This window comes from Ovis canadensis, chromosome 4 (genome assembly GCF_042477335.2).
Source record: "Ovis canadensis isolate MfBH-ARS-UI-01 breed Bighorn chromosome 4, ARS-UI_OviCan_v2, whole genome shotgun sequence".
Classification (NCBI taxonomy): Eukaryota; Metazoa; Chordata; class Mammalia; order Artiodactyla; family Bovidae; genus Ovis; species Ovis canadensis.
Window position 1 is genome coordinate 92,560,945 of NC_091248.1, and position 24,592 is coordinate 92,585,536.

General features: G+C 39.9%; 1 protein-coding gene and 1 pseudogene across 2 annotated transcripts in view; both read right to left on the bottom strand.

Moving 5' to 3' along the window:
* Nucleotides 1-24,592, bottom strand: part of HECW1 (HECT, C2 and WW domain containing E3 ubiquitin protein ligase 1) — a 488,368-nt gene that overhangs the window by 80,720 nt on the left and 383,056 nt on the right. For both annotated transcript variants that reach the window (XM_069588229.1, XM_069588230.1), the window contains 3 exons: nt 22,516-22,637; nt 19,445-19,630; nt 1,148-1,282 (listed from right to left, as the gene is read on the bottom strand). In XM_069588229.1, coding sequence (XP_069444330.1) covers nt 1,148-1,282; nt 19,445-19,630; nt 22,516-22,637 — 443 coding nt within the window. The remainder of the gene's footprint in view (nt 1-1,147; nt 1,283-19,444; nt 19,631-22,515; nt 22,638-24,592) is intronic.
* Nucleotides 15,074-15,646, bottom strand: LOC138439715 (mitochondrial import inner membrane translocase subunit Tim9 pseudogene; annotated as a pseudogene).

Sequence of the window (24,592 nt, forward strand, 5' to 3'; positions counted from 1 at the left end):
ATGACTCCATGAAAGAAAAATTCAATTTACCACACTGGCCTTAGACTGTGAGTGTCCCTGGTTAGAAATAGTTACATTTCTCAGTGTATACAGATGAGTGTCCTGAAAAACTAGTAAAGGTTTTTTTTTTCTTGTATACTAAGCTTTCACTAAAACAAGCTCTTCCTTTGAGACTCATGTCTGCTCTCTAGAGGCTGACAGGTAGATGGCTATTTTCTGCTTCTAGAGATGCCCAGTGTGGCTCTCCCTGGAATGACTCTCTGTGGGACCATATATATGTTTCTTCTCTTTCTACAGTACTTTTTCCATTTTTTTTAACCTCATTATAATCTAACTCTACAAGCTGCTTTATTGGAAATGGTTCTCAGAGCCTGTATCATCTGAGACCCTGGCGGTTTCTATGAAAAGAAGGTATAGATACTTGGGAAATGTCAGTCAGGACATAAAAAAAGAGATTTGCTCATATTATTGTCAGGAACCAATTAGCAATAGAAAAAAAGCTATGTTTTGAGTTTTGGTTCAAGAAGGGAGAACAGGAAAGGATATGGGATATAGAAAAAGGAATTCAGAAAGGCAAGGAACCTGATGCTTAAGAAAGGGGGCAGCCTTTCATGGCCCAGCAGAAGGTAATCAATCATGTTGAGTGAAAGAACATATAAACCAGGGAAGGGCAGATGGTAGGGTAGGAACAGAGTATTCATGCGGCCCAGTTCATTTCCCCCAGTTTTCAGTCCATGAATGAAGTCTTGTCCAAAATCTAGGGAGAGGGAGAAGTTTAAAACAGTCATAAGCTGCCTAGTGGTTCTACCATCGTTTTAAGAATTCACACACGACCAGTGGGCTGAGGAAACACCATGTCAGCCATAAGTACAGGGATGTCTTGATGCTGTACTTTCAGTTTTCTTTAAACTAGACGGATTTTTCAGTAATGTTGACTGTGTAGGAAAAAAGAAAGGCAGAAGGAAAGCAATCTGAGGATGGGTCCAGGACATGAAGTGGGTGCCTCGAGTCATCAGCCTCCCTACTAAAGATCATATGGATTCGGCCCAGCCCCTGGGGGTAAAGGCAACTCTAGATCCTGGCCCCACCAGGACAGGCTGACCCCGTGGTCTTGTGAATGGCAGGGCAGGGGCAGAGGAGGTGTTACCTCTCCAGCACTGTAACTTCGGAGCCTCTGGAGATGCTGTCGATGGGTCAGATGGTTGGGAAGACGACCGTTCTGAAGAGGGATTCGGGGGTCAATAAAAGTGGTAGCTCGACTGTTGTGGTCCACGAAGAAAGACTACAGACAGATCAGGAAAGAGCACACACATGAGAACCAGCCAAGTGAAGTGAGTGATACCCAGGAGCACTCCAGGGCTCAGTCATCACGTTTATGTTTGCCCCTCCTTTTCAGCTACTCAGAACTAGATGGGAGATGCCTCTGCTTCTGCATGCTCAGGAGTTCAGTGAAGCCCCCAGTCACTGATAAACACTTTATCGGGTGTGAGTTGCAGAAGAGCAATTGTAACACCTTACTAACCATGGAATATAAGAGAAACAGATCTTTTGATGGATAAGTCATTCAAGTAATTAATCACTTGGAGAGCATTTAGTTTATTTTTAAAATAATGCCCCTTTTTGATTATAGAATTAATATAGTCTCATTGAGAAATAAATTAAAAAGGATAAAAATGTACAAAGAAGATAACTAAAAATCATCCCAAATGTTACAGTCTAAAGGTAATCAACAAAATGTTTTTGTGAATTTTTTTGTTTTCTCTTCTGTGCAAATATACATTTATTTTCCTAACATCAGCACCTACAATTTTGTTATCTAAGATTTTTTCACCTATTATTTTATGAGCATTTCTCTAAGTTATTAAATATTCTTTTAACACAGAATTTTATTGAGTATATGGTGTACAGTTTGATGGATCGGTTCAGTTAGTTCAGTCGCTCAGTCGTGTCTGACTCTTTGCGACCCCATGGGCTGTAGCACGCCAGGCCTCCCTGTCCATCACCAACTCCTGGAGCTTACTCAAACTCATGTCCTTTGAGTCAGTGATGCCATCCAACTATCTCATCCTCTGTTGTCCCCTTCTCCTCCTGCCTTCAATCTTTCCCACCATCAGGGTCTTTTTAAATGAGTCAGTTCTTCGCATCAGGTGGCCAAAGTATTGGAGTTTCAGCCTCAGCGTCAGTCCTACCAATGAATATTCAGGACTGATTTCCTTTAGGATGGACTGGTTGGATCTCCTTGCAGTCCAAGGGACTCTCAAGAGTCTTCAATATCACAGTTCACAAGCATCAATTCTTCAGCACTCAGCTTTCCTTATAGTCCAACTCTCACATCCATACGTGACTACTGGAAAAAACCATAGTTTTGATTAGACAGACCTTTGTTGGCAAAGCAATGTCTCTGCTTTTTAAAATGCTGTCTAGGTTGGTCATAACTTTTCGTTCAAGGAGCAAAGCATCTTTTAATTTCATGGCTGCAATCACCATCTGCAGTGATTTTGGAGCTCAAAAAAATAGTCTATCATTGTTTCTACAGTTTCCCCATCTATTTGCCATGAAGTGATGGGACCAGACGCCATGATCTTTGTTTTCTGAATGTTGAGCTTTAAGCCAACTTTTTCACTCTCCTCTTTCATTTTCATCAAGAGGCTCTTTAGCTCTTCTTTGCTTTCTGCCATAAGGGTGGTATTATCTGCATATCTGAGATTATTGATATTTCTTCTAGCAATCTTGATTCCAGCTTGTGCTTCCTCCAGCCCAGTGATTCTCATGATGTACTCTGAATATAAGTTAAATAAGCAGGGTGACAATATACAGCCTTGACGTACTCCTTTTCCTATTTGAAACCAGTCTGTTGTTCCATGTCCAGTTCTATCTGTTGCTTCCTGACCTGCATACAGATATCTCAAGAGGCAGGTCAGGTACTCTGGTATTCACATCTCTTTTAGAATTTTCCATAGTTTGTGGTGATTCACACAGTCAAAGGCTTTGGCATAGTCAATAAAGCAGAAAGAGATGTTTTTCTGGAACTCTCTCGCTTTTTCCATGATCCAGCAGATGTTTGCAATTTGATCTCTGGTTCCTCTGCCTTTTCTAAAACCAGCTTGAGCATCTGGAAGTTCATGGTTCACATACTGTTGAAGCTTGGCTTGGAGAATTTTGAACATTACTTTACTAGCATGTGAGATGAGTGCAATTGTGTGGTAGTTTGAGCATTTTTTGGCATTGCCTTTCTTTGGGATTGGAATGAAAACTGACCTTTTCCAGTCCTGTGGCCACTGCTGAGTTTTCCAAATTTGCTGGCATATTGAGTGCAGCCCTTTCACAGCATCGTCTTTTAGGACTTGAAATAGCTCAACTGGAATTGTATCACCTCCACTAGCTTTGTTTGTAGTGATGCTTCCTAAGGCCCACTTGACTTTGCATTCCAGGGTGTCTAGCTCTAGGTTGGTGATCACACCGTCATGATTATCTGGATTGTGAAGAACTTTTTTGCATAGTTCCTCTGTGTATTCTTGCTATCTCTTCTTAATATCTTCTGCTTCTGTTAGGTCCATACCATTTCTGTCCTTTATTGTGCCCATCTTTGCATGAAATATTCCCTTGGTATCTTTAATTTTCTTGAAGAGATCTCTCAGTTCAGTTCAATTCAGTCGCTCAGTTGTGTCTGACTCTTTGCGACCCCATGAATCGCAGCACGCCAGGCCTCACTGTCTATCACCAACTCCCGGAGTTCACTCAGACTCACATCCATTGAGTCAGTGATGCCATCCAGCCATCTCATCCTCTTTCGTCCCTTTCTCCTCCTGCCCCCAATCCCTCCCAGCATCAGAGTCTTTTCCAATGAGTCAACTCTTCGCATGAGGTGGCCAGAGTATTGGAGTTTCAGCTTTAGCATCATTCCTTCCAAAGAAATCCCAGGGCTGATCTCCTTTAGAATGGACTTGGTTGGATCTCCTTGCAGTCCAAGGGATTCTCAAGAATCTTCTCCAACACCACAGTTCAAAAGCATCAATTCTTCAGTGCTCAGCTTTCTTCACAGTCCAACTCTCATACCCATGCATAACCACTGGAAAAACCATAGCCTTGACTAGACGGACCTTTGCTGCAAAGTAATATCTCTGCTTTTGAATATGCTATCTAGGTTGGTCATAACTTTCTTTCCAAGGAGTAAGCATCTTTTAATTTCATGGCTGCAGTCACCATCTGCAGTGATTTTGGAGCCCCCCAAAACAAAGTCTGACACTGTTTCCACTGTTTCCCCATCTCTTTCCCATGAAGTGATGGGACCAGATGCCATGATCTTCATTTTCTGAATGTTGAGCTTTATGCCAACTTTTTCACTCTCCACTTTCACTTTCATCAAGAGGCTTTTTAGTTCCTCTTCACTTTCTGCCATAAGGGTGGTGTCATCTGCATATGTGAGGTTATTGATTTTTCTCCCGGCAATCTTGATTCCAGCTTGTGCTTCTTCCAGCCCAGCGTTTCTCATGATGTACTCTTCATATAAGTTAAATAAGCAGCGTGACAATATACAGGTTTGAGTCTTTCCCATTCTATTGTTTTCCTCTATTTCTTTGCATTCATCACTGAGGAAGGCTTTCTTATCTCTCCTTGCTATTCTTTGGAAGTCTGCATTCAAATGGGTATATCTTTCCTTTACTTCTTTGCCTTTCACTTCTTTTCTATTCACAGCTGTTTACAAGATACATAACATTTAGCTTTGGGAATCTCTATCATCGGACATTTAATTTTTTTTTAAACTGTTTTAAAATAATGCTTCAATAAATGCTTCTGTACACAAAGCCTTGAGGCATGTCTGAACAGTGTATATGTTCCAATACATAACAAATGTCATTCTTTAAATCCAAAATTAGGTATCTTTCACAAAAGAGGAATACTTACTTTTTTAAATAAAAACTTCTGTAGTAGAAAATAATCTTTCAAATATCTCTTTTGAACAAAATGTAATATTTGGTATCAATATCTTTGCCTAATTTACCTCAACCAGTGTTCATTTTAGATATGTTTAGGTGTCATCTGATATAAGTAGTCCAAGAAATTATATACAGATTTAGAAATTATTCTTGGGTGAATACGAGCTTATAATTTTGAGTATTAGATGTTATTATATATGAATCTTTTAAAGATCTCTATAAAATATCATACAGGGAGTTGTTTCATAATGGAGATCAAAATACTCCCCACAGAACAGAGGTAAATAACAACTTTCTGAGTATCATGTGAGTTATTATCTGTGGCTGGTAATAAAATTTCCCGGCATAGCATCCCACACAGACTCAAAAAGGGCTGATGTGCAACAACATGCAGGGAACTGAAATGATGCCCCCTGAAACATTATGCTAGATTCTCAAAAAGTGATGACAATGACATAAAAAAATATTAGTAAAGAATTCATATAAGTATGAAATGTGAGTGAAAAAACCCAACATTAACATACTTACCTGAGATTTTAAACACACAAATACAAGCTAAATTAATATACAGTAAAAGCAGATTTTTATTATTCAATTATATGTCTTTTTAAGTTTATAAATTAAAATTAAATGGGTTATATATATGTGGTAACTTTTAATATAAATTCCTAAAAGTTGAGTTAATTACTGGGTTAAAAGTTAGGACAACATTATACATTTATTGATCCATATCAACAAACTATCTTCATGAGCACAGTACAGATTTATCATCTTACCAAAAGTCCATGACCTCTTTTTATGGACTCTACTAATGCTGGGTACTAGAAAGAACTCTTAGAAATGCTGAATGGTAAATAATGATAAATTATAAGGGAAGCCAAAGATTTTCTCCTAGGTTTACTGTTCAGTTTCTTCACTGGAGTACTGTTTACTTTGCCTGTTCCCTTTTTTGTTGTTGGGATGTTAAGGTTTTCTTTATTTCAAATGTGCTTACTCATGTGCCTTCAAATTGCTTTTGATTTTTATTTGCTTTGTTTTCTTATACACAGCATTTTTTTATACTCCTATGTATACAAATCTTTCAATTATTTGTCTCTAGTTATAGATCAGTTAGGAGAAGGCAATGGCACCCAACTCCAGTACTCTTGCCTGGAAAATCTCATGAACAGAGGAGCCTGGTAGGCTGCAGTCCATGAGGTCGCTAAGAGTCAGACACGACTGAATGACTTCACTTTCACTTTTCACTTTCATGCATTGGAGAAGGAAATGGCAACCCACTCCAGTGTTCTTGCCTGGAGAATCCCAGGGGCGGGGAAGCCTGGTGGGCTGCCATCTATGGGGTCGCACAGAGTCGGACACGACGGAAGCGACAGCAGCAGCAGCAGCAGAGATCAGTTAAATGCTTAATTATATTTTACTAGCTTTATTTTTGGTGAATTGTTTCTGAAAATTATTTTGGTACAATGTGAAGTTGTAATTAGACATTTTTCTCCAAGGGCTTATTTATTTAAATCACTCATTCCCTATTATTTCATTATATATAAATTCTTATAAATACTATGGTTTCAGGAATATTTTATCTGTCCTAATGGTCTGTGGTAGTTTCACTGCTTCACTTATTAACGTCTGTAGGGCAAATTTCCTCTCATTATTTATCTTCTCCAAAATATTCTTAGTTATTCTTGCTTATTTTACTTTCCCAGGTGAACTGATATTAATTTTCTTATCAAATTCCAAAATAGTCCTATTGGGATTTTGTTTTGAACGAAGACTACTACAATGATTTTAGACAGAATTCATTATGATGGTCAACATATCCATTTCCCAGTTCTGAATATAAGATGACTGCCTATTCAAGATTTTTCTTTCTCAGTAAAATTTTGTAGTTATCTTCCTTCAAAGACACGTAGTTTTTGTTAAGGTAGTTTATAGATTAATATCGAGTGCTTCTTTTCCTGCAATATTTGTAACCCATCATTGCTGGTACCTGTGCATGCGTGTGTGCGTGCTGGTACCTAGGAAAGCTGTTATTGGGGTAGTTTGAGTCTCTTCACCATATTTAATGCTTCTAATGAATAAATTATCCTTTTAGGTATATATCTGTGATTTTAACATGCAAATAATAATAATTATGTCTCCTTTAGAGGACTTTTTTATCTTTTACCTCTTTTTTTTTGTAATATAAGTGAGAACTTCCAAAACAACGTTAAATAAGACAAGGAAGCTGCAATATTCTTGTTCTTTATTTTGACAGGTAAACTACTAGGGTCCAATGAAAAGTGGAATGTGGTTCATTACATTAAAGAGTCTTTAGTATGTCAAGAAAAAATTTCCCTTCCTACTTTACCATGTTTTATTTTTAAAATTTAAACACATATTTATTTTTCATCAAGTACTTTTTGAACATTTCTTAAAATGATAGCCTGTAATTCATCCTATAAACGATTGTTTAAAATACCACAGATACTAGATTTAGTAGTAGTAAATGACTCTTACATTTTTGGGAGAAAAATCTATTTAATTGTGCTTGGTCATTCTTTTAAATTATGTCAAATTCAACTTCATTTTTAATACGAATTTTTTGGAACTCAAGTGAATTTGTCTATAGTTTTGTTTTTTTTTTTAAGAAAAATTCAGATTTTGCTAGTTTTACTTGTACATATCTGTGTATGTTTCAGTTCAGTTCAGTCATTCAGTCTTGTCCAACTCTTCGTGACCCCATGAATCGCAGCAAGCCAGGCCTCCCTGTCCATCACCAACTCCCAGAGTCTACTCAAACTCATGTCCATCAAGTCAGTGATGACATCCAGCCATCTCATCCTCTGTCGTCTCCTTCTCCACCTGCCCCCAATCCCTCCCAGCATCAGGGTCTTTTCTTTTTTTAATTTTTATTTTTACTTTCCAATGAGTCAACTCTTTGCATGAGGTGGCCAAAGTATTGGAGTTTCAACTTCAGCATCATTCCTTTCAATGAATATTCAGGACTGATCTCCTTAAGGATGGACTGGTTGGACCTCCTTGGAGTCCAAGGGACTCCCAAGAGTCTTCTCCAACACCACAATTCAAAACCATCAATTCTTCAGCACCCAGCTTTCTTTACAGTCCAACTTTCACATCCATACACGACTACTGGAAAAATCATAGACTTGACTAGACAGACCTTTGTTGGCAAAGTAATGTCTCTGCTTTTGAATATGCTATCTAGGTTGGTCATAACTTTTCCTCCAAGGAGTAAGGAGTAATTTCATGGCTGCAATCACCATCTACAGAGATTCTGGAGCCCCCCAAAATAAAGTCTGACACTGTTTCTACTGTTTCCCCATGTTTCCCATGGAGTGATGGGACCAGATGCCATGATCTTTGTTTTCTGAATGTTGAGCTTTAAGCCAACTTTTTCACTCTCCTCTTTCACTTTCATCAAGAGGCTTTTTAGTTCCTCTTCACTTTTTGCCATAAGGGCAGTGTCATCTGCATATCTGAGGTTATTGATATTTCTCCCGGCAATCTTGATTCCAGCTGGTGCTTCTTCCAATCCAGCATTTTCATGACGTACTCTGCATATAAGTTAAATAAGCAGGATGACAATATACAGCCTTGACGTATTCCTTTTCCTATTTGAAACCAGTCTGTTGTTCCATGTCTAGTTCTAACTGTTGCTTCCTGACCCGCATATAGGTTTCTTAAGAGACAGGTCAGGTGGTCTGGTATTCCCATCTCTTTCAGAATTTTCCACAGTTTATTGTGATCCATACAGTTAAAGGCTTTGGCATAGTCAATAAAGCAGAAATAGATGTTTTTTCTGGAACTCTCTTGCTTTTTCGATGATCCAGTGGTTGTTGGCAATTTGATCTCTGGTTCCTCTGCCTTTTCTAAAACCAGCTTGAACATTTGGAAGTTCACAGTTCACGTATTGCTGAAGGCTGGCTTGGAGAATTTTGAGCATTACTTTACTAGCATGTGAGATGAGTGCAATTGTGCGGTAGTTTGAGCATTCTTTTGCATTGCCTTTCTTTGGAATTGGAATGAAAACTGACCTTTTCCAGTCCTGTGGCCACTGCGGATTTTTCCAAAATTGCTGGCATATTGAGTGCAGCACTTTCACAGCATCATCTTTCAGGATTTGAAATAGCTCAACTGGAATGCCATCACCTCCACTAACTTTGTTCGTAGTGATGCTTTCTAAGGCCCACTTGACTTCACATTCCAGGATGTCTGGCTCTAGGTGAGTGATCACACCATTGTGATTATCTTGGTCATGAAGATCTTTTTGTACAGTTCTTCTGTGTATTCTTGCCACATCTTAATATCTTCTGCTTCTGTTAGGTCCATACCATTTCTGTCCTTTATCGAGCCCATCTTTGCATGAAATGTTCCCTTGGTATCTCTAATTATCATAAAGGTATCTCTAGTCTTTCCCATTCTGTTGTTTTCCTCTATTTCTTGTATTGATTGCTGAGGAAGGCTTTCTTATCTCTCCTTGCTATTCTTTGGAACTTGTTTCAGATGCTTATATCTTTCCTTTTCTTCTTTGCTTTTAGAGTTTCCTATATTTACTATCATACCATCTGAAAATAGTGAGTTCTACTTTTTTTTCTTCCAATTTTTGATGTTTTTAAATTTATTTTTCTTATCTGCTTGTGGTGGCTAGAACTTACAAGACTATTGTAAATAGAAGTGGCAAGAGTGGGCATCTTAGTGTGTTGTTTCTGGTCTTAGAGGAAAATCTTTCAGCACTTCACCACTGAGTATGATGTTGGCTATGGGTTTGTCATAAATGGCCTTTATTATGTTGGGATATGTTCCTTCTACACCAACTCTACACCATTTTTTATCAGAAATGGATTTTTAAAAGACTTGACAAAAAGATTTTGTCAGGTTCTTTCTCTGCATCTATGGAAATGCTCATGTGCTTGTTTTCCTTCCTTTTGTTAATACAGTGTATCACATTGATTGATTTGTGGATATTTCAACCATCCTTGCGTTTCTGGACTGTATATCCCTTGATCATGGTGAAGTGAAGTGAAGTGAAGTTGCTCAGTCGTGTTCAACTCTTTGCAACCCCATGGTCTGTAGCCTACCGGGCTCCTCTGCCCATGGGATTTTCCAGGCAAGAATACTGGAGTGGGTTGCCATTTCCTTCTCCAGGGGAACTTCCCGACCCAGGGATTAAACCCGGGTCTCCTGCATTGTAGGCAGACGCTTTACCCTCTGAGCCACAGGGAAGCCCTTGATCATGGTATATGATCCTTTTAAGCTATTGTTAAAGTTTATTTGTTAATATTTTATTGAGCATTTTAAATTTATATTCATCAGAGATACTGGCCTGTAATTTTCTTTTTTTCTTTCTGTAGTGTCTTTGGTTTTGGTATCAGGGTAATGGTAACCTTACAGAATGAATTTGGGAGTATTCCTGCCTCTTCAAATTTTTAGAATAAAATACCTAGGAATAAACTTAACCAACGAAGTGAAAGACCTATAACTCTGAAAACTATAAAACACTGAAGGAGGAAAATGAAGATGATACAAAGAAATGGAAAGATATCCCATGTTCATGGATTGGAAGAATTAATATTGTTAAAATTTCCATACTACTCAAAGCAATATACTGAGTCAATGCAATCTCTTTCAAAATACCCATGACATTTTCCCCATAACTAGAATAAATAATTCTAAAATGTATATGGAACCACAAAAGATGGAAACAATCTTGAAAAAAGAACAAAGGTTTCAAGCTCTCTGACTTCAGACTATTCTACAAGCTACTCAAAATAGCATGGCAGTGGCACAAAAACAGACACGCAGATCAATGGAACAGAAGTAAGAGCTCAGAAATGGACTCATGCACTTATGGTCGATTCATTTATGACAAAGAAGACAAGAATTTACAATGGAGAGGAAAGATAGTCTTTTCAACAAATGATGCTAGGAAAACTGGATAGCTACTTGTAAAAAAAATGAAATTAGATCATTCACTAACATTGTATAAAAAAATCAGCTTAAAATGGATTAAAGACCTAAATGTAAGACCTAAAACAAACAAACAAAAATTCTAGAAGAGAATATAGGCAGAGCACGCTAACATAAATTGTAGAAATATTGTTTGGGGTCTGTCTCCCAAGGCAGAAGAAACAAAAGCAAAACTAAATAAATGGGACCTAATTAAAGTTAAAAGATTCTGCGCAGCAAAGGAAACCATTGATAAAATAAAAGACAGCCTACGGAATGGGAGAAAACATTTGCAAATGATATGACTGATAAGAGCTTAATATCCAAAGTATATAAATAGTTCATACAGCTCAATGTTAAAAAAGAAGAATCTGATTTAAAAATGGGTGTAAGACCTGAGTAGATATTCTTCCAAAAAAGATATACAGATGGTCAATAAGCTCGACACTGTTAATCACCAGAAAAGTGCAAGTCAAAACCATAATGAGACATGTCATCTCACTCCTGTCAGAATGGCTAATGTCAAAGAGTCTGTGCTGTACTAAGTTGCTTTAGTTAATTCGGACTCTTGCAGTCCCGTGGATTGTAGCCTACCAGGCTTCTCTGTCCTTGGGATTTCCCAGGCAAGAATACTGGAGTGGATTGCCATTTCCTTCTCCACAAAAAGTCTACAAACAACAAACTATGGTGAGGACATGGAGAAAAGAGGACCCTAGTACATTGTTGATAGGAACATAAATTGGTGCAACTACTGTGAAAACACAGTATACGGCAAGCACACACAGAAGAACTGTACAAAAAAGATCCTCATGACCCAAATAATCATGATGGTGTGAGCACTCATCTAGAGCCAGACATCCTGGAATGTGAAGTCAAGTGGGCCTTAGAAAGCATCACTATGAACAAAGTTAGTGGAGGTGATGGCATGCCAGTTGAGCTATTTCAAATCCTGAAAAATGATGCTGTGAAAGTGCTGCACTCAATATGCCAGCAAATTTGGGAAACTCAGCAGTGGCTACAGGACTGGAAAAGGTCAGTTTTCATTCCAATTCCAAAGAAAGGCAATGCAAAAGAATGCTCAAACTACCGCACAATTGCACTCATTTCACATGCTAGTAAAGTAATGCTCAAAATTCTCCAAGCCAGCCTTCAGCAATACGTGAACTGTGAACTTCCAAATGTTCAAGCTGGTTTTAGAAAAGGCAGAGGAACCAGAGATCAAGTTTCCAACATCTGCTGGGTCATGGAAAAAGCAAGAGAGTTCCAGAAAAACATCTATTTCTGCTTTATTGACTATGCCAAAGCCTTTGACTGTGTGGATCACAATAAACTGTGGAAAATTCTGAAAGAGATGGGAATACCAGACCACCTGACCTGCCTCTTGAGAAATCTGTATGCAGGTCAGGAAACAACAGTTAGAACTAGACATGGAACAACAGACTGGTTTCAAATAGGAAAAGGAGTACGTCAAGGCTGTATATTGTCACCCTGCTTATTTAACTTCTATGCAGAGAACATTATGAGAAACGCTGGACTGGAAGAAACACAAGCTGGAATCAAGATTGCCGGGAGAAATATCAATAACCTCAGATATGCAGATGACACCACCCTATGGCAGAAAGTGAAGAGGAACTAAAAAGCCTCTTGATGAAAGTGAAAGAGGAGAATGAAAAAGTTGGCTTAAAGCTCAACATTCAGAAAACGAAGATCATGGCATCCGGTCCCATCACTTCATGGGAAATAGATGGGGAAACAGTGGAAACAGTGGCAGACTTTATTTTGGGGGGCTCCAAAATCACTGCAGATGGTGATTGCAGCCATGAAATTAAAAGACGCTTACTCCTTGGAAGAAAAGTTATGATCAACCTAGACAGCATACTGAAAAGCAGAGATGTTACTTTGCTGACTAAGGTCTGTCTAGTCAAGGCTATGGTTTTTCCTGTGGTCATGTATGGATGTGAGAGTTGGACTGTGAAGAAAGCTGAGCACCGAAGAATTGATGCTTTTGAACTGTGGTGTTGGAGAAGACTCTTGAGAGTCCCTTGGACTGCAAGGAGATCCAACCAGTCCATTCTGAAGGAGATCAGCCCTGGGATTTCTTTGGAAGGAATGATGCTAAAGCTGAAACTCCAGTACTTTGGCCACCTCATGCGAAGAGTTGACTCATTGGAAAAAACTCTGATGCTGGGAGGGATTGGGGGCAGGAGGAGAAAGGGACGAAAGAGGATGAGATGGCTGGATGGCATCACTGATTCAATGGACGTGAGTCTGAGTGAACTCTGGGAGTTGGTGATGGACAGGGAGGCCTGGCGTGCTGCGATTCATGGGGTTGCAAAGAATTGGACACGACTGAGCGACTGATCTCAGCTCAACTGAAGATATGGAAACAACCTAAGTGTCTGTCAACAGATACACAGATAATGGAGACGTGGTATACACACATACACGCTCGCACGCGCGCACACACACACACACACACGCACACATGCACACACTCACACACACACCCCATACACTGGAACACTACTCAGGCATAAATAGAAAGAAATTCTGACATTTGCAACAACACGGATGGATATAGAGGTTATTATTCTTAGTGAGGTAAGTCAGAAAGGGAAAAAAATACTGTTATATATGTGATGTATGTTATTACTTATATGTGGAATCTAAAAAATAAAACTAATTAATGAGTATAAGCAGAAATAGACTCTCAGACACAGAAAACAAATATACTTTTATTTGGTTGCCAGTGGTGATAAGGAAGGGGGGAGTGGCAAGATAGGGGAATGGGATTAAAAGAAATAATCTACTATGTATAAAATGAATAATCAACAAGGATATATTATGACACAGAGAAATATAACTGCTATTTTATGATAATGGTAGATGGAGTAAAATCTATAAAAATACTGAATCACTATGCTGTATACCTGAAACTAATATTATATTTTAATTATACTTCAATTAAAAATAAATAAAAGTATATTTTTATTAAAAATCATATAAAATCTGCCATCTTAATTATTTTTTAAATTCACAATTTAGAGGCATTAAGTGCATTCTCATCGTTGTGCGGTCATCACCACTATTCATTTCCTAAAGTTTTTCACTTTCCAAAACTGAAACTATGGTCTCATTAAAAGAAATAACTCCTCATTCTCTCTCTCCTCTGCCTTGCCCCCAAGTTCCTGGTAACCTCTATTCTATTTTCTATCTCTATTAATATGACTATTTTAGATATCTCAGATAAAAACTGTATACAATTAAGGTCAATGTAAGCTTTATTTTAAATGAAAGTATTAATATACGTTCCATTAACAGGAAAGTATTCAAATCTTATTTTGTCTGTTTAATCTATTGAACTGATGGATATAAAACATATTTTCCTACTTTCTGCATTTCTTCATTTCCTTTGCAGTTCTTTTATTTTCTTTATATAATATGTATCTCGTTCTTTGGCTCATAATGTATACATGATTATTGTAATTTAACTGTGCCATTGATGAATATAAAATCTTTCTTTGACCTCATTTTAAGGATTTAGGTTTCAACTCTCCTTTGTATGATATTAATATACCAACACTGTTTTTTCTGTTATTATTTTCATACTATATTAATATTTATTCTTTTACTTTTAAACATTCTAAATGATCTCTTAGGTATGTCTTTTTTAAAGCTGTATTTGTTTGGTATCAAATCTGATAGTAGCTCCTTTTGGTAAGGAGATACCATTCCCTATGCGGAGTACCAAGTTTGTAAGGAGTAACAAGTTTATCCTATTTCCACTTGCTGCCACAACTGTTATGCTTGGCCTTACTGTTGTCATTTTATTTTTAATATTCTAATTTTCTTTGCTTCCTTGTGGATTCTTTTGTGTGTTTTTGATACAAACACTGTATTTTGTTTGATTTTATCTTTTGTAGGAATTCAAGAGGGAAAAATCTTGCTTTAAATGGTACAATGATTGCCTTTTAAGTTTGTCAAGCAACTATATTTAGCCTTTGTTTTTCAAATTATCCACTTGACCTCCCCTTCCACCCATTAGGAACTTAGTACCACTTTCCTTGCCCTGCTCACCTACCCACTTTTTGTTTCTTCATCTTTTTTTTTCCAATGATTTTCATTTGTTTTATTTTTAGTAATAAAGTTTTTTTTCTATCTCATACATGATCAAACACATATTTTGCTTTAAAATTAACAGTCACTATTGAAGAAACAATGGTTTATTATTCTAATCAAGTGACCAAGCTGCTGAATCTTAAGGCCTCAACAAGTGTTGCATCTTATTATTTCCATTGAACAATAAGACCTTGTATTTTGACTATTCCTGTATATATCAATGTTGTTTCTCCAGTGGTTTCCATTTGCCAGGTTTAACATGGTGGCTACTACTTTCAGGGGATTCTATCAGGTGAATCCTCATTTCCACTGCAATAGCTGTTGGCAATCTTTCATCAAAAGTCCATCCATTAGGATCTCTCTATCATGGCTGGCCAAGGAGTCCTGTTTTGGCAGCTAGGGCTCCATTCTGCTGAATATGATATTCCTGAAATCTCATAGATATTTGTTGAGTCATTTTTAAATACTTCTGTAAGCAATGTTCTGAACAGGTGGTCTCTTCAGGTTTTACTTCTTTTCTTGTAAAGTCTTTAACACAGTCCAAAAAGCAGGTTTCTATACATTTACTGTAGGTTCCAAGAAATTCCTTAAAATATTTTATCTGATTAGATTCTAGTATTTGTGCAGCCATATTTTTTTGGTACATTATTAGTCACATTTTTTTGATGCATGAGTTTCCTTTCTGTTCTGGAAAAGTAGTCGTCCAATTTTTGCTTGAATGTCTCCAGTAAGGCTTGATTTCTTACTTAAGGATAGGCTCTTGCATCTGACACCATAAGAGCCTGGGGGGCTATGTTGCCAGTCAACTCTCTGTTTCCTCATCTTTTTAATTCTGGTCCAGGGATACTGATCCAAATTGTTCTTATAGAAGTATTCCATTTTTATTATACATATTTTCCCATACTTTATTGAGCTTTTTCAATACAAAGCATTATAATTTTAAAGCAATTATTTACATTTATATTTGTGCATTTGATTGATTTAAATACCCATCACCAAAGTTTTTTAATGCTATGATTTTCCTATTATTGATTTTCTCTTCTGTATCATTTGTGAGCCATCTGGAGAATGGCTTTTGCTTTTTCCTTAGGGCAGGCAAAAGAGTAGGGTGAGCCCTGAAGTCTTGCACGTGAGGTTTTTTCCCTACTGTCTTCATACTTCAATAACAATTTTTTCTGGAAATAGGATTATTGAGCTGCAGTCTTTCTCATCAATAACCTGTAGTCATTGTTCTGTGGATTTCTACACTTTGGTTTTATGGATGCGAAGTTTGAGGTTTGTCTGATTTTTAATTCTTTTGTAAATGACTTTCATATTATCATAGCTGTATATTGATAAGATTTTTAAAGTCTCGATTTAAAGACATTCCAGAGTAGCATTTATTTTAATTAATTTTACTGTAACTCAGTGAGTCCAATTAATCTTCCCATCTGAACAATCTGTTGTAGATCAAAGCTTTATTTTCAATATTTAATTAATAATTTAATATTTATAGTTAATATTTACTTATTGCTACTGTATCTATTGGAGAAGGCAGTGGCACCCCACTCCAGTACTCTTGCCTGGGGAATCCCATGGACGGAGGAGCCTGGTAGGCTTCAGTTCATGGGGTCGCTATTATTTAATTTCTTCTTCAAGAATATCTAAAAGCCTTTCATCCAACAGAGACTTAGTGAGGGCCAGCTAATGTGCCAGACACTATTCTAGGCCCTTAGAAGTTTCATCAATGAGCAACACAAAGACCCCTGCTCTCAAAGAGCTTAAAATTCTGCCAGGAGAAACAGTACATAGAACAAACATGTAAACTATACAGTGGCGCACACAGGCAAGGGAAATTAAGGGAGTTTGTGATATTTAATTGGTTCTTGCTGAGACAGTGAGATACATTTTTTTTTCTTTTTCTGGTTTTCATATTTTTTTTCACTTTATCCTTCACTGGTTGCAAAAGGGTACCTTCTCTGTGCTTTGGGGGCTGCTTCCATGTTCATATTCTATAACCAGGATTCGATTTTACACAGTGTCATTTCTTTTCTCTTTTATCCTTATGCTGTTACATTTTGTTATTTCATGAAACCTTACACCGTTTATCTAGCCCACATCCTTTTCTAGTTTTTAACTGTAGTAAGAACACTTAACATGAGTTTTCCTTTCTAACGAATGTAAAGTGCAAAAAAATAAAAGAAAAAAATTCAAAGTGCATAAACTACAGTACTGTTAACTATAGGCACAATATTGGATAGCTCATCTCTAGAACTTATCTTGCATAACTAAAACTCTATTCCTGTTGAACAGAAACTCCCTACTTCCTCCTGCCCCCATCCCTCGGCAACCACCATTTTACTGTTTCTATGAGCTCGACTGTTTTAGATCTCTCATATAAATGGAATAATGCAGTCTTTGTCCTGTGACTAGCTAATTTCATTTAACACAATGTCTTTCAGCTTCACCCATGTTGCAGTATGTCAGAATTCTCTTCTTTTTAAAGGCTAAATAATACTCCCTTGTATATGTATATACCACATTTTCTTTATCCACCCATCCATGAAGAGACATTTAGGCTGCTTCCATATCTTTGTTATTTGATTAATGCTGCAAAACCCACAGTAGTGCAGATACTTCTAAGATTTTGAGTTCAGCTATTTTGAATCAATACCCAGAGTAGGATTGCTAGATCCCGCGCTGGTTCTGTTTTCTTGTGTCTGCTCTCCTCTGGCTTGTTTGCTATGTGTGGGTTCTTCTTGCCCAATATAAGTCATGCGTTCTTGTGCCATTGTGTAGATGATAAACAGATATCTTTAAAATACTTATTTCTATTTTCTGAAGAAAATTATACTAAAAGATATGCTTTTTCTTGAGATAAAGATTCTGTTTCCTTCACGAAGCAGGTCTTCAGAGGCCTTTTATTACTTTGTTGTTATGTGTGTATTCCTTAGCAGAGGTCACCTCCATCTCACACCTGTCCTACTGCCTGAGCCCCACCTCCTCCTGGATGATGACCATCCTCCACAGCTCAACCCTGGAGCCAGCTTGAGCTTCACATGCAATCTCTATTGATGTTGGGCAGAGGCTGTGTCCACCTTCTCCAGGTTTTCAAGATGACAGGTGAGTCAGATGCCATTTGGTCTTCCTTGCGGGGATGATGTGCATTCAAAGGCACCAAACAGCACAGACCAGCCCTCCTCTTCCTACACGGTGCACCCTGAAAGTGAAGGCTGTTGACTCTGAACGTGTTGCCAAAGTGAGAAGCATGTTGGCTGAGTGAGAAACCACAAGATGGTCTAGTGTTCTGGAACTCGCTCTGTTTCTTTTGTATAGAAAGCATGTTTCCCACACCATGTTTCACTGTCATTCTCCCAGGGGAGGCCACATCTGGTAAATAAGAGTAGATTCTGTCTATAGTGGTTTTCCCACTACACAAGCCACCCCCTGACAAGTTCATCCCTGACTGCAGAGCTGGTCATAGAGATTCATTGTACTGACGGACTTGCATCAATTAGAGGGCACAATCTTTCCTCCCATATTTCAGAGGGCTCAGGTACTGGGACACGACAAAGTGTGGGAGAGGGGTTTCTGGTTCCCAGGGCACTGTGAAGCCCCATCAGCCGACTTTGGGGAACTGTGGTTTTGCATGGCCATAAGCACAGACGAAGAGAGCGGAATGATGCAGTTTCCTGTTGAGACACGTGTTTGCTGGGAAGACTTCTGATTCTTTTGACACTAGGAGAGGGAAGGAGTCTCTCTACTAAAGTTTATAAAAGATTACACAGTTTATAAAAGATTCCTCGGTAGCCTGTCTGACCTGTCCTATAAATACATGAAAGTGATTGATGGTGATTAAGAAACAGCATTCTTGCTTTAGCTGACTCAGCTAGGCTTCTACAGCATCCCTGGGAAAGACTAGTTTTGGTTAATGCCACACAAAAGCAAAATGCAAGCCAGTAACACTTCATTGGCCCAATTCACCCTGTTTTAATGAGACCTGAAGGCTTATTAGGGAAATCACAATGAATAATTTAATAATGTCACTCCCATTTAACTAATAATTTAATCCTCTGAGAGGGAACTAAGGAGGCAAAACACTAGAAAGGTCATTGAATAGAATCTGGTTTCATGTTCCAAATCTAAATTAAGAAATATGGAGTCTGTATTTCTCAACTGGGTGTGATACTGTCCCCCAACCCTCCTCCCCACCCAGGGGACACATAGCAACGTCACCACTTGGTGGAGGTGCTATTAGCATCAGTGGGCAGAAGTCAGGGACATTTGGAAACATTCTAAACATCAAAAGACAGAAATCCCAATGCGGATAATTACCCTCCCTTCTGCCTGGTGGCCAGTAGCGCGTCTCAGGAACAGGCTTTGATCTCCTCATCAACCTCCCTCCTCACCAGCTCATGGGTCTTCACCTTCTGATGTAAGGCCCCAGCAGCAGTCATGCTCACCTTTCCCTGCTGGTCCGTTTTGATCTCCCAGCCCCGGGGCAATTCCAGCCGCGTGTCGGCAAACATGTTGATGAAATTCACCAAGTCTCGGTTGTGCTGGTAGCGTTCGAAGTTACGCGCATCCCGCCGGACTTTGAGGATCATGTGCTTCAAGCAGGTGCTACTGGTGAAGACTCGGTAGGCACTCTGAGACGGGGTCCATGGAGATGGGGAAGGGAGTGGGGATTAGGAGAAACACAGACCAAGCATACTTTGAGCACCTTAATGGGATGTGATGTGGTTGCTACACAGGGATTTATTGTGAGCCTTGAGGAGGAGGCCTTGGAAGCAGAGATCTTGCTCCAGAAGTAACCTGCCCACTGCGAACACACATGGACCTCTTTGCAATCTGACTCTACCACTGCTTCAGCATCCTAGGACACTGTCCAACTCCCCTGCATCTCAAGTTCCCCTCCCCTCTGCCCTCCCCAACCCACTCTGCCCCATCCTGGTTCTGCTCCCCTGAATCTCCTTCTGACTCTCTGAGCATCTCCTCCCTTTCCTCCCTTTGCTCCCTGGTTCCTCCTCTGACAGCACAGGTTCATCCTTGGTCTTTTTCAAAGAGTTGAAAGTGAAAGTTGCTCAGTTGTGTCCACCTCTTTATAACCTTATGGACTATACAGTCCATGGAATTCTCCAGGCCAGAATACTGAAGTGGGTAGCCTTTCCCTTCTCCAGGGGATTGCTCCTCTATTCATCTATATAACAGGGTGTATTAGTTAAAGTTCCCTGTGAATTTTAGGGCTGACCTTCAACGGTCTACCACTCCTTTCTATGTACAAACATGACTGTTTGTAGGGGTTGGAAGATGAGAAGAGATGAAGAAAGCTTCAGGAGTTTCTAGTTGTGCCATATAACCATTTTATGCCACCTGGGGCTGGTGGGTGTGTGTGGTTCAAGGAAAGACTGTTAGTAGCCAGAGCAGGCTGGGGAACAGCTCAGAGAGCACCACTGTCTAGCATTTTTGTCCTGCTTCGTGACTCACCCCTGTCTCACTGGGCAGCAGCTCTTGATCTAATCACTAGATGTCCAAGAGGTTTCCTAAATATAACCTGCTCAAAAGCTAGACCCTCCTCCCCTGCCACAGGTCCCATCACCTAATCAAACTACTGATGAATGGGGACACTTAACTCAGGGGCACAAAGCAGAAAGGACTCAGACTTTCTTGGGTCCTCACCCTCCATCCCCCTCAATCATAGTGGTCCCAAGCATGATTGATTCCCTGAAGAAATATCTCCTAAGCTGAGTTGTTCTTTCCCTGCTCCCAGACCCTTTCTTAGGGAAGCCCTTGATTATTGCTCACTTAAGCAATGGAACCAGGCTCTGGTCTTAACCTCTCAGTCCCTTCTCCCACAGTTCTCCCTGAGAAAATCACCTCTCAGACTGTGTAATGATGATAATATCTGAGACTGCAGCTGGGTCTGGTTGCCTGCTGAGGTAGATCCAGGCTCCTTTCCATGATGTACCAGGTAATTTGCTGCTATTCTCCACCCTCTCTTCCCACCTCTGCCTGTCACCATGCTCCGGCTCCACTGGACCCAGTCCCAGGCTGAGTCCTTTCTCCCACTGCCTGGAGCCTCTGCCCTGTCAACTTTCAACGTTCAGGACTCAGTCTCCTCAGGACTGCTCCCTGAGTGTCCAGAGCGTCACGTGTGTTCCAGGGCACGTTGCTCCTCCCAGAGGACAGCTATGTCCTATCACATTAGACTCATCTTTGCACGTCTGCTGCCCAACAAAACGGGGAGCTTCTGCTGATCAGGTGTCACCCTAATCTGTCTTTACATCTAGCACCTAGATCTGTGCCTGAACCACAGGAAACACATGTCAAATGAGAAAAGCAATGACTACAGTAATATCAGGATATCAGGGGGACTTCCCAGGTGGACTTCCCAGGTGGACTTCCCTGGTGGCTCAGATGGTAAAAGCGTCTTCCTATTGCCTGGAAAATCCCATGGACAGAGGAGCCTGGTGGACTACAGTCCACAGGGTAGCAAAGAGTCGGACATGACTGAGCGACTTTACTACTACTGCTACTACAATGCGGGAGACCCAGGTTCAATCCCTGGGTTGAGAAGATCCCCTGGAGAAGGAAATGGCAACCTACTCCAGTACTCTGGCCTGGAAAATCCCATGGACAGAGGAGCCTGGTAGGCTACAGTCCATGGGGTCCCCAAGAGTTGGACACGATTGAGTGACCTCACTTCACTCCCAGGTGGCACTAGTGGTAAAGAACTGGTCTGCCAACACAGGAGACTTAAGACTTGGGTTTGATCCCTGAGTTAGGAAGATCCCCTGGAGGAGGGGATGGCAACCTACTCCAGTATTCTTGCTTAGAAATCCCATGGACAGAGGAGCCTGGCAGGCTACAGTCCACAGGGTTGCAAAGAGTCAGACATGACTGAGCAACCGAGCATGCATGCATGCCGATATCATATCATTGCTTTCTTGACAATACCAAAAAAAAAAAAAAAGAGAGAGAGAGAGAGAGAGAGAAAGCTAAATATATAAAAACCACATTAAATTAACCATAAGCAGGGAGTCGGACACAACTGAAGCGATTTAGCAGCAGCAGCAGCAGCAGGTTATTTGATAAACTAATTATATGAAAAGGAAACCTGTTTATCTATTTTAAACTTTCTTTAATGAAAGTGATTTTATAAAATGATTCAGGTTGAAGGGAATCTGTCAATTCCGTAATTTTGTCCCTTAAAAAATTCAACTATAATAAAAATGCACCTTTGTTTCCAAATACTTTCACTGACATTAACCCATTTGAATCTAACAAAAACCCAAAGAAGATATAGCATTCCTAAATCTAGCTTTTCTCCTTTTGGGGGAGACTCACAGAGAACAAAAAGGAACCATCTTTTTTCTCTTCCTGTTCCCTGCTCCCACCCCTCACCCCACCCACCCCACCCCCTTGCCTGAGTGAGAATGCTATCCTCTTTAATCTGTCCAACGACTTTGCAAAGTTGTGTTTCTGGTCTTGCCAGAAGCCAGCCCAGGCCCCCTCTGTGTGTGGGAACACTCACATAATTGGCGTGCAGTACAGTGAAGAACTCAGGGTTGGTGATGAATTTGACCGCTGGAGACTGTAGCAGCAAGGTGATTTTTTGTGAATTCACTGGAGAAAGTGACCCATCTCTTCTCAGATCTGGAAGAAGTGAAACAAAGCAACTGAATGCATTGGAAAAAGATGGTTTCAGTTAGAGGACTTCTCTTTTGTGGCACTGGCAGCCTGCAAGCCTTCACCAGCACTGCTGGAGAGGACTGTTGTTTCGAATGGTGATCCAGCCAGTGTCACAGTGACGGCCAGGTGTCCCATCACTGTGTCTCAGTTGAGACTCAGTATTTCCCAGAGTACTCCAGTGTAACTTCAGCTGGATCAAGTCCTCGAATAACTCATCCCTTTTATCCCAGTGAATTTTTCTTATTTTCCTTACAAGTTGCTCACCATAGCTATGTCAGTTTGTTTGCAGAAAGGATCACAATCCTTCCTCTCCCTTTATCCCTATCACTCTGGGACTTGGCAGCCTCTCCCCACATTAAATCAAGCTGGCCTTGAGTTTTGCTTTAACCAACAAAATTTGCCAGAGGTTCTGAGCCAGGGTTTTGAGAGGCCTGTAGGTCCCTACTTACTTTCTCTCCCTCATCATGAGAACAGCCTGTACAAGATGAAAAGCCATGGGGAGCAGGGACAAGCCACCCTGGCTGAGGCCACTTCAGGCCAGCCAGCCTGCAGCCTATTCCACAGCTGATTAAGAAGGCACATGTGAGCCCAGTGCCCTGAGGAATTACCTGGCAGAGCTCAGCTCAAACTGCCCACCTGCAGAACTGGGGTGGGGGGAGGTTAACGCATGGCTGTGAGCTTCAGATACTAAGCTTTGGGATAATTTGTTATACAGCAAATGCCAACAGATCCAATACCAAACTCCAAAAGGAATTTTCTCTTCCTTTTCCCTCATATTACCAATTATTCCACCACCTTACCAAATCTCTCTTAGCAGTGAAAGGAATTAATAATAGAAAAACCTTAACTAGTCAGTTTAGTTAATATATCTGATAAAATGATTAGAATGGAGGCAATTAAAATTGTTGGTGGAACTATGTATGTGTATTTAAAAGAGGCCATGAAAATATCCATTCTTCTGCTTTTCAGAGAGAGCGGAGACCTGCAGGACGTGAAACACGTGGCTATTTGCTCAGACTGTTCTATACATGTCATCTGCCATCATTTAACCAATTTAAGAGATTTGGATTATCAGGATGTCGTTGTGATAATCTTATGCTATTACAGGTATAAAGAATAGAAACCAATGTTTTCATTGAAGACAACTTTATGGTGATCAAAGGGGCAAGGAGCAGGGGAGGGCTAAATTAGGAGTTTTGGGTTAATCACTATATAGATGCTTCCCTGGTGGCTCAGACAGTAAAGAATCTGCCTGCAATGTGGGAGACCTGGGTTCGATCCCTGGGTTGGGAAGATCTTCTGGAGATGGGCATGGCAACCCACTCCAATATTCTTGCCTGGAGAATTCCATGGACAGAAGAGCCAGGCCAGCTACAGTCCATAGGGTCACAAAGAGTTGGACACAACTGAGCGACTAAACACATATATAATATAATAAAATATAACATGATATATAACAGGGATCTACTGTACAGTAGAGGGAATTATATTCAATATCTTACAATAGTCAATAATGAAAAAGAATATATATGTGTAAAACTGAATCACTTTGCTGTACACCTGAAACTAACACAATATTGTAAGTCAAAGGCAATGGCACCCCACTCCAGTACTCTCGCCTGGAAAATCCCATGGACAGAGGAGCCCGGTAGGCTGCAGTCCATGGGGTCGCTGAGGGTCGGATAAGACTGAGCAACTTCACTTTCACTTTTCACTTTCATGCACTGCAGAAGGAAATGGCAACCCACTCCAGTGTTCTTGCCTGGAGAATCCCAGGGACGGGGGAGCCTGGTGGGCTCCTGTCTATGGGGTCGCACAGAGTCGGACACGACTGAAGCGACTTAGCAGCAGCAGCAGAGATCAGTTAAAAACAAACAGAAAAGAAGCCAATCTCAGGCTTTTCGAATATTTACATCTGA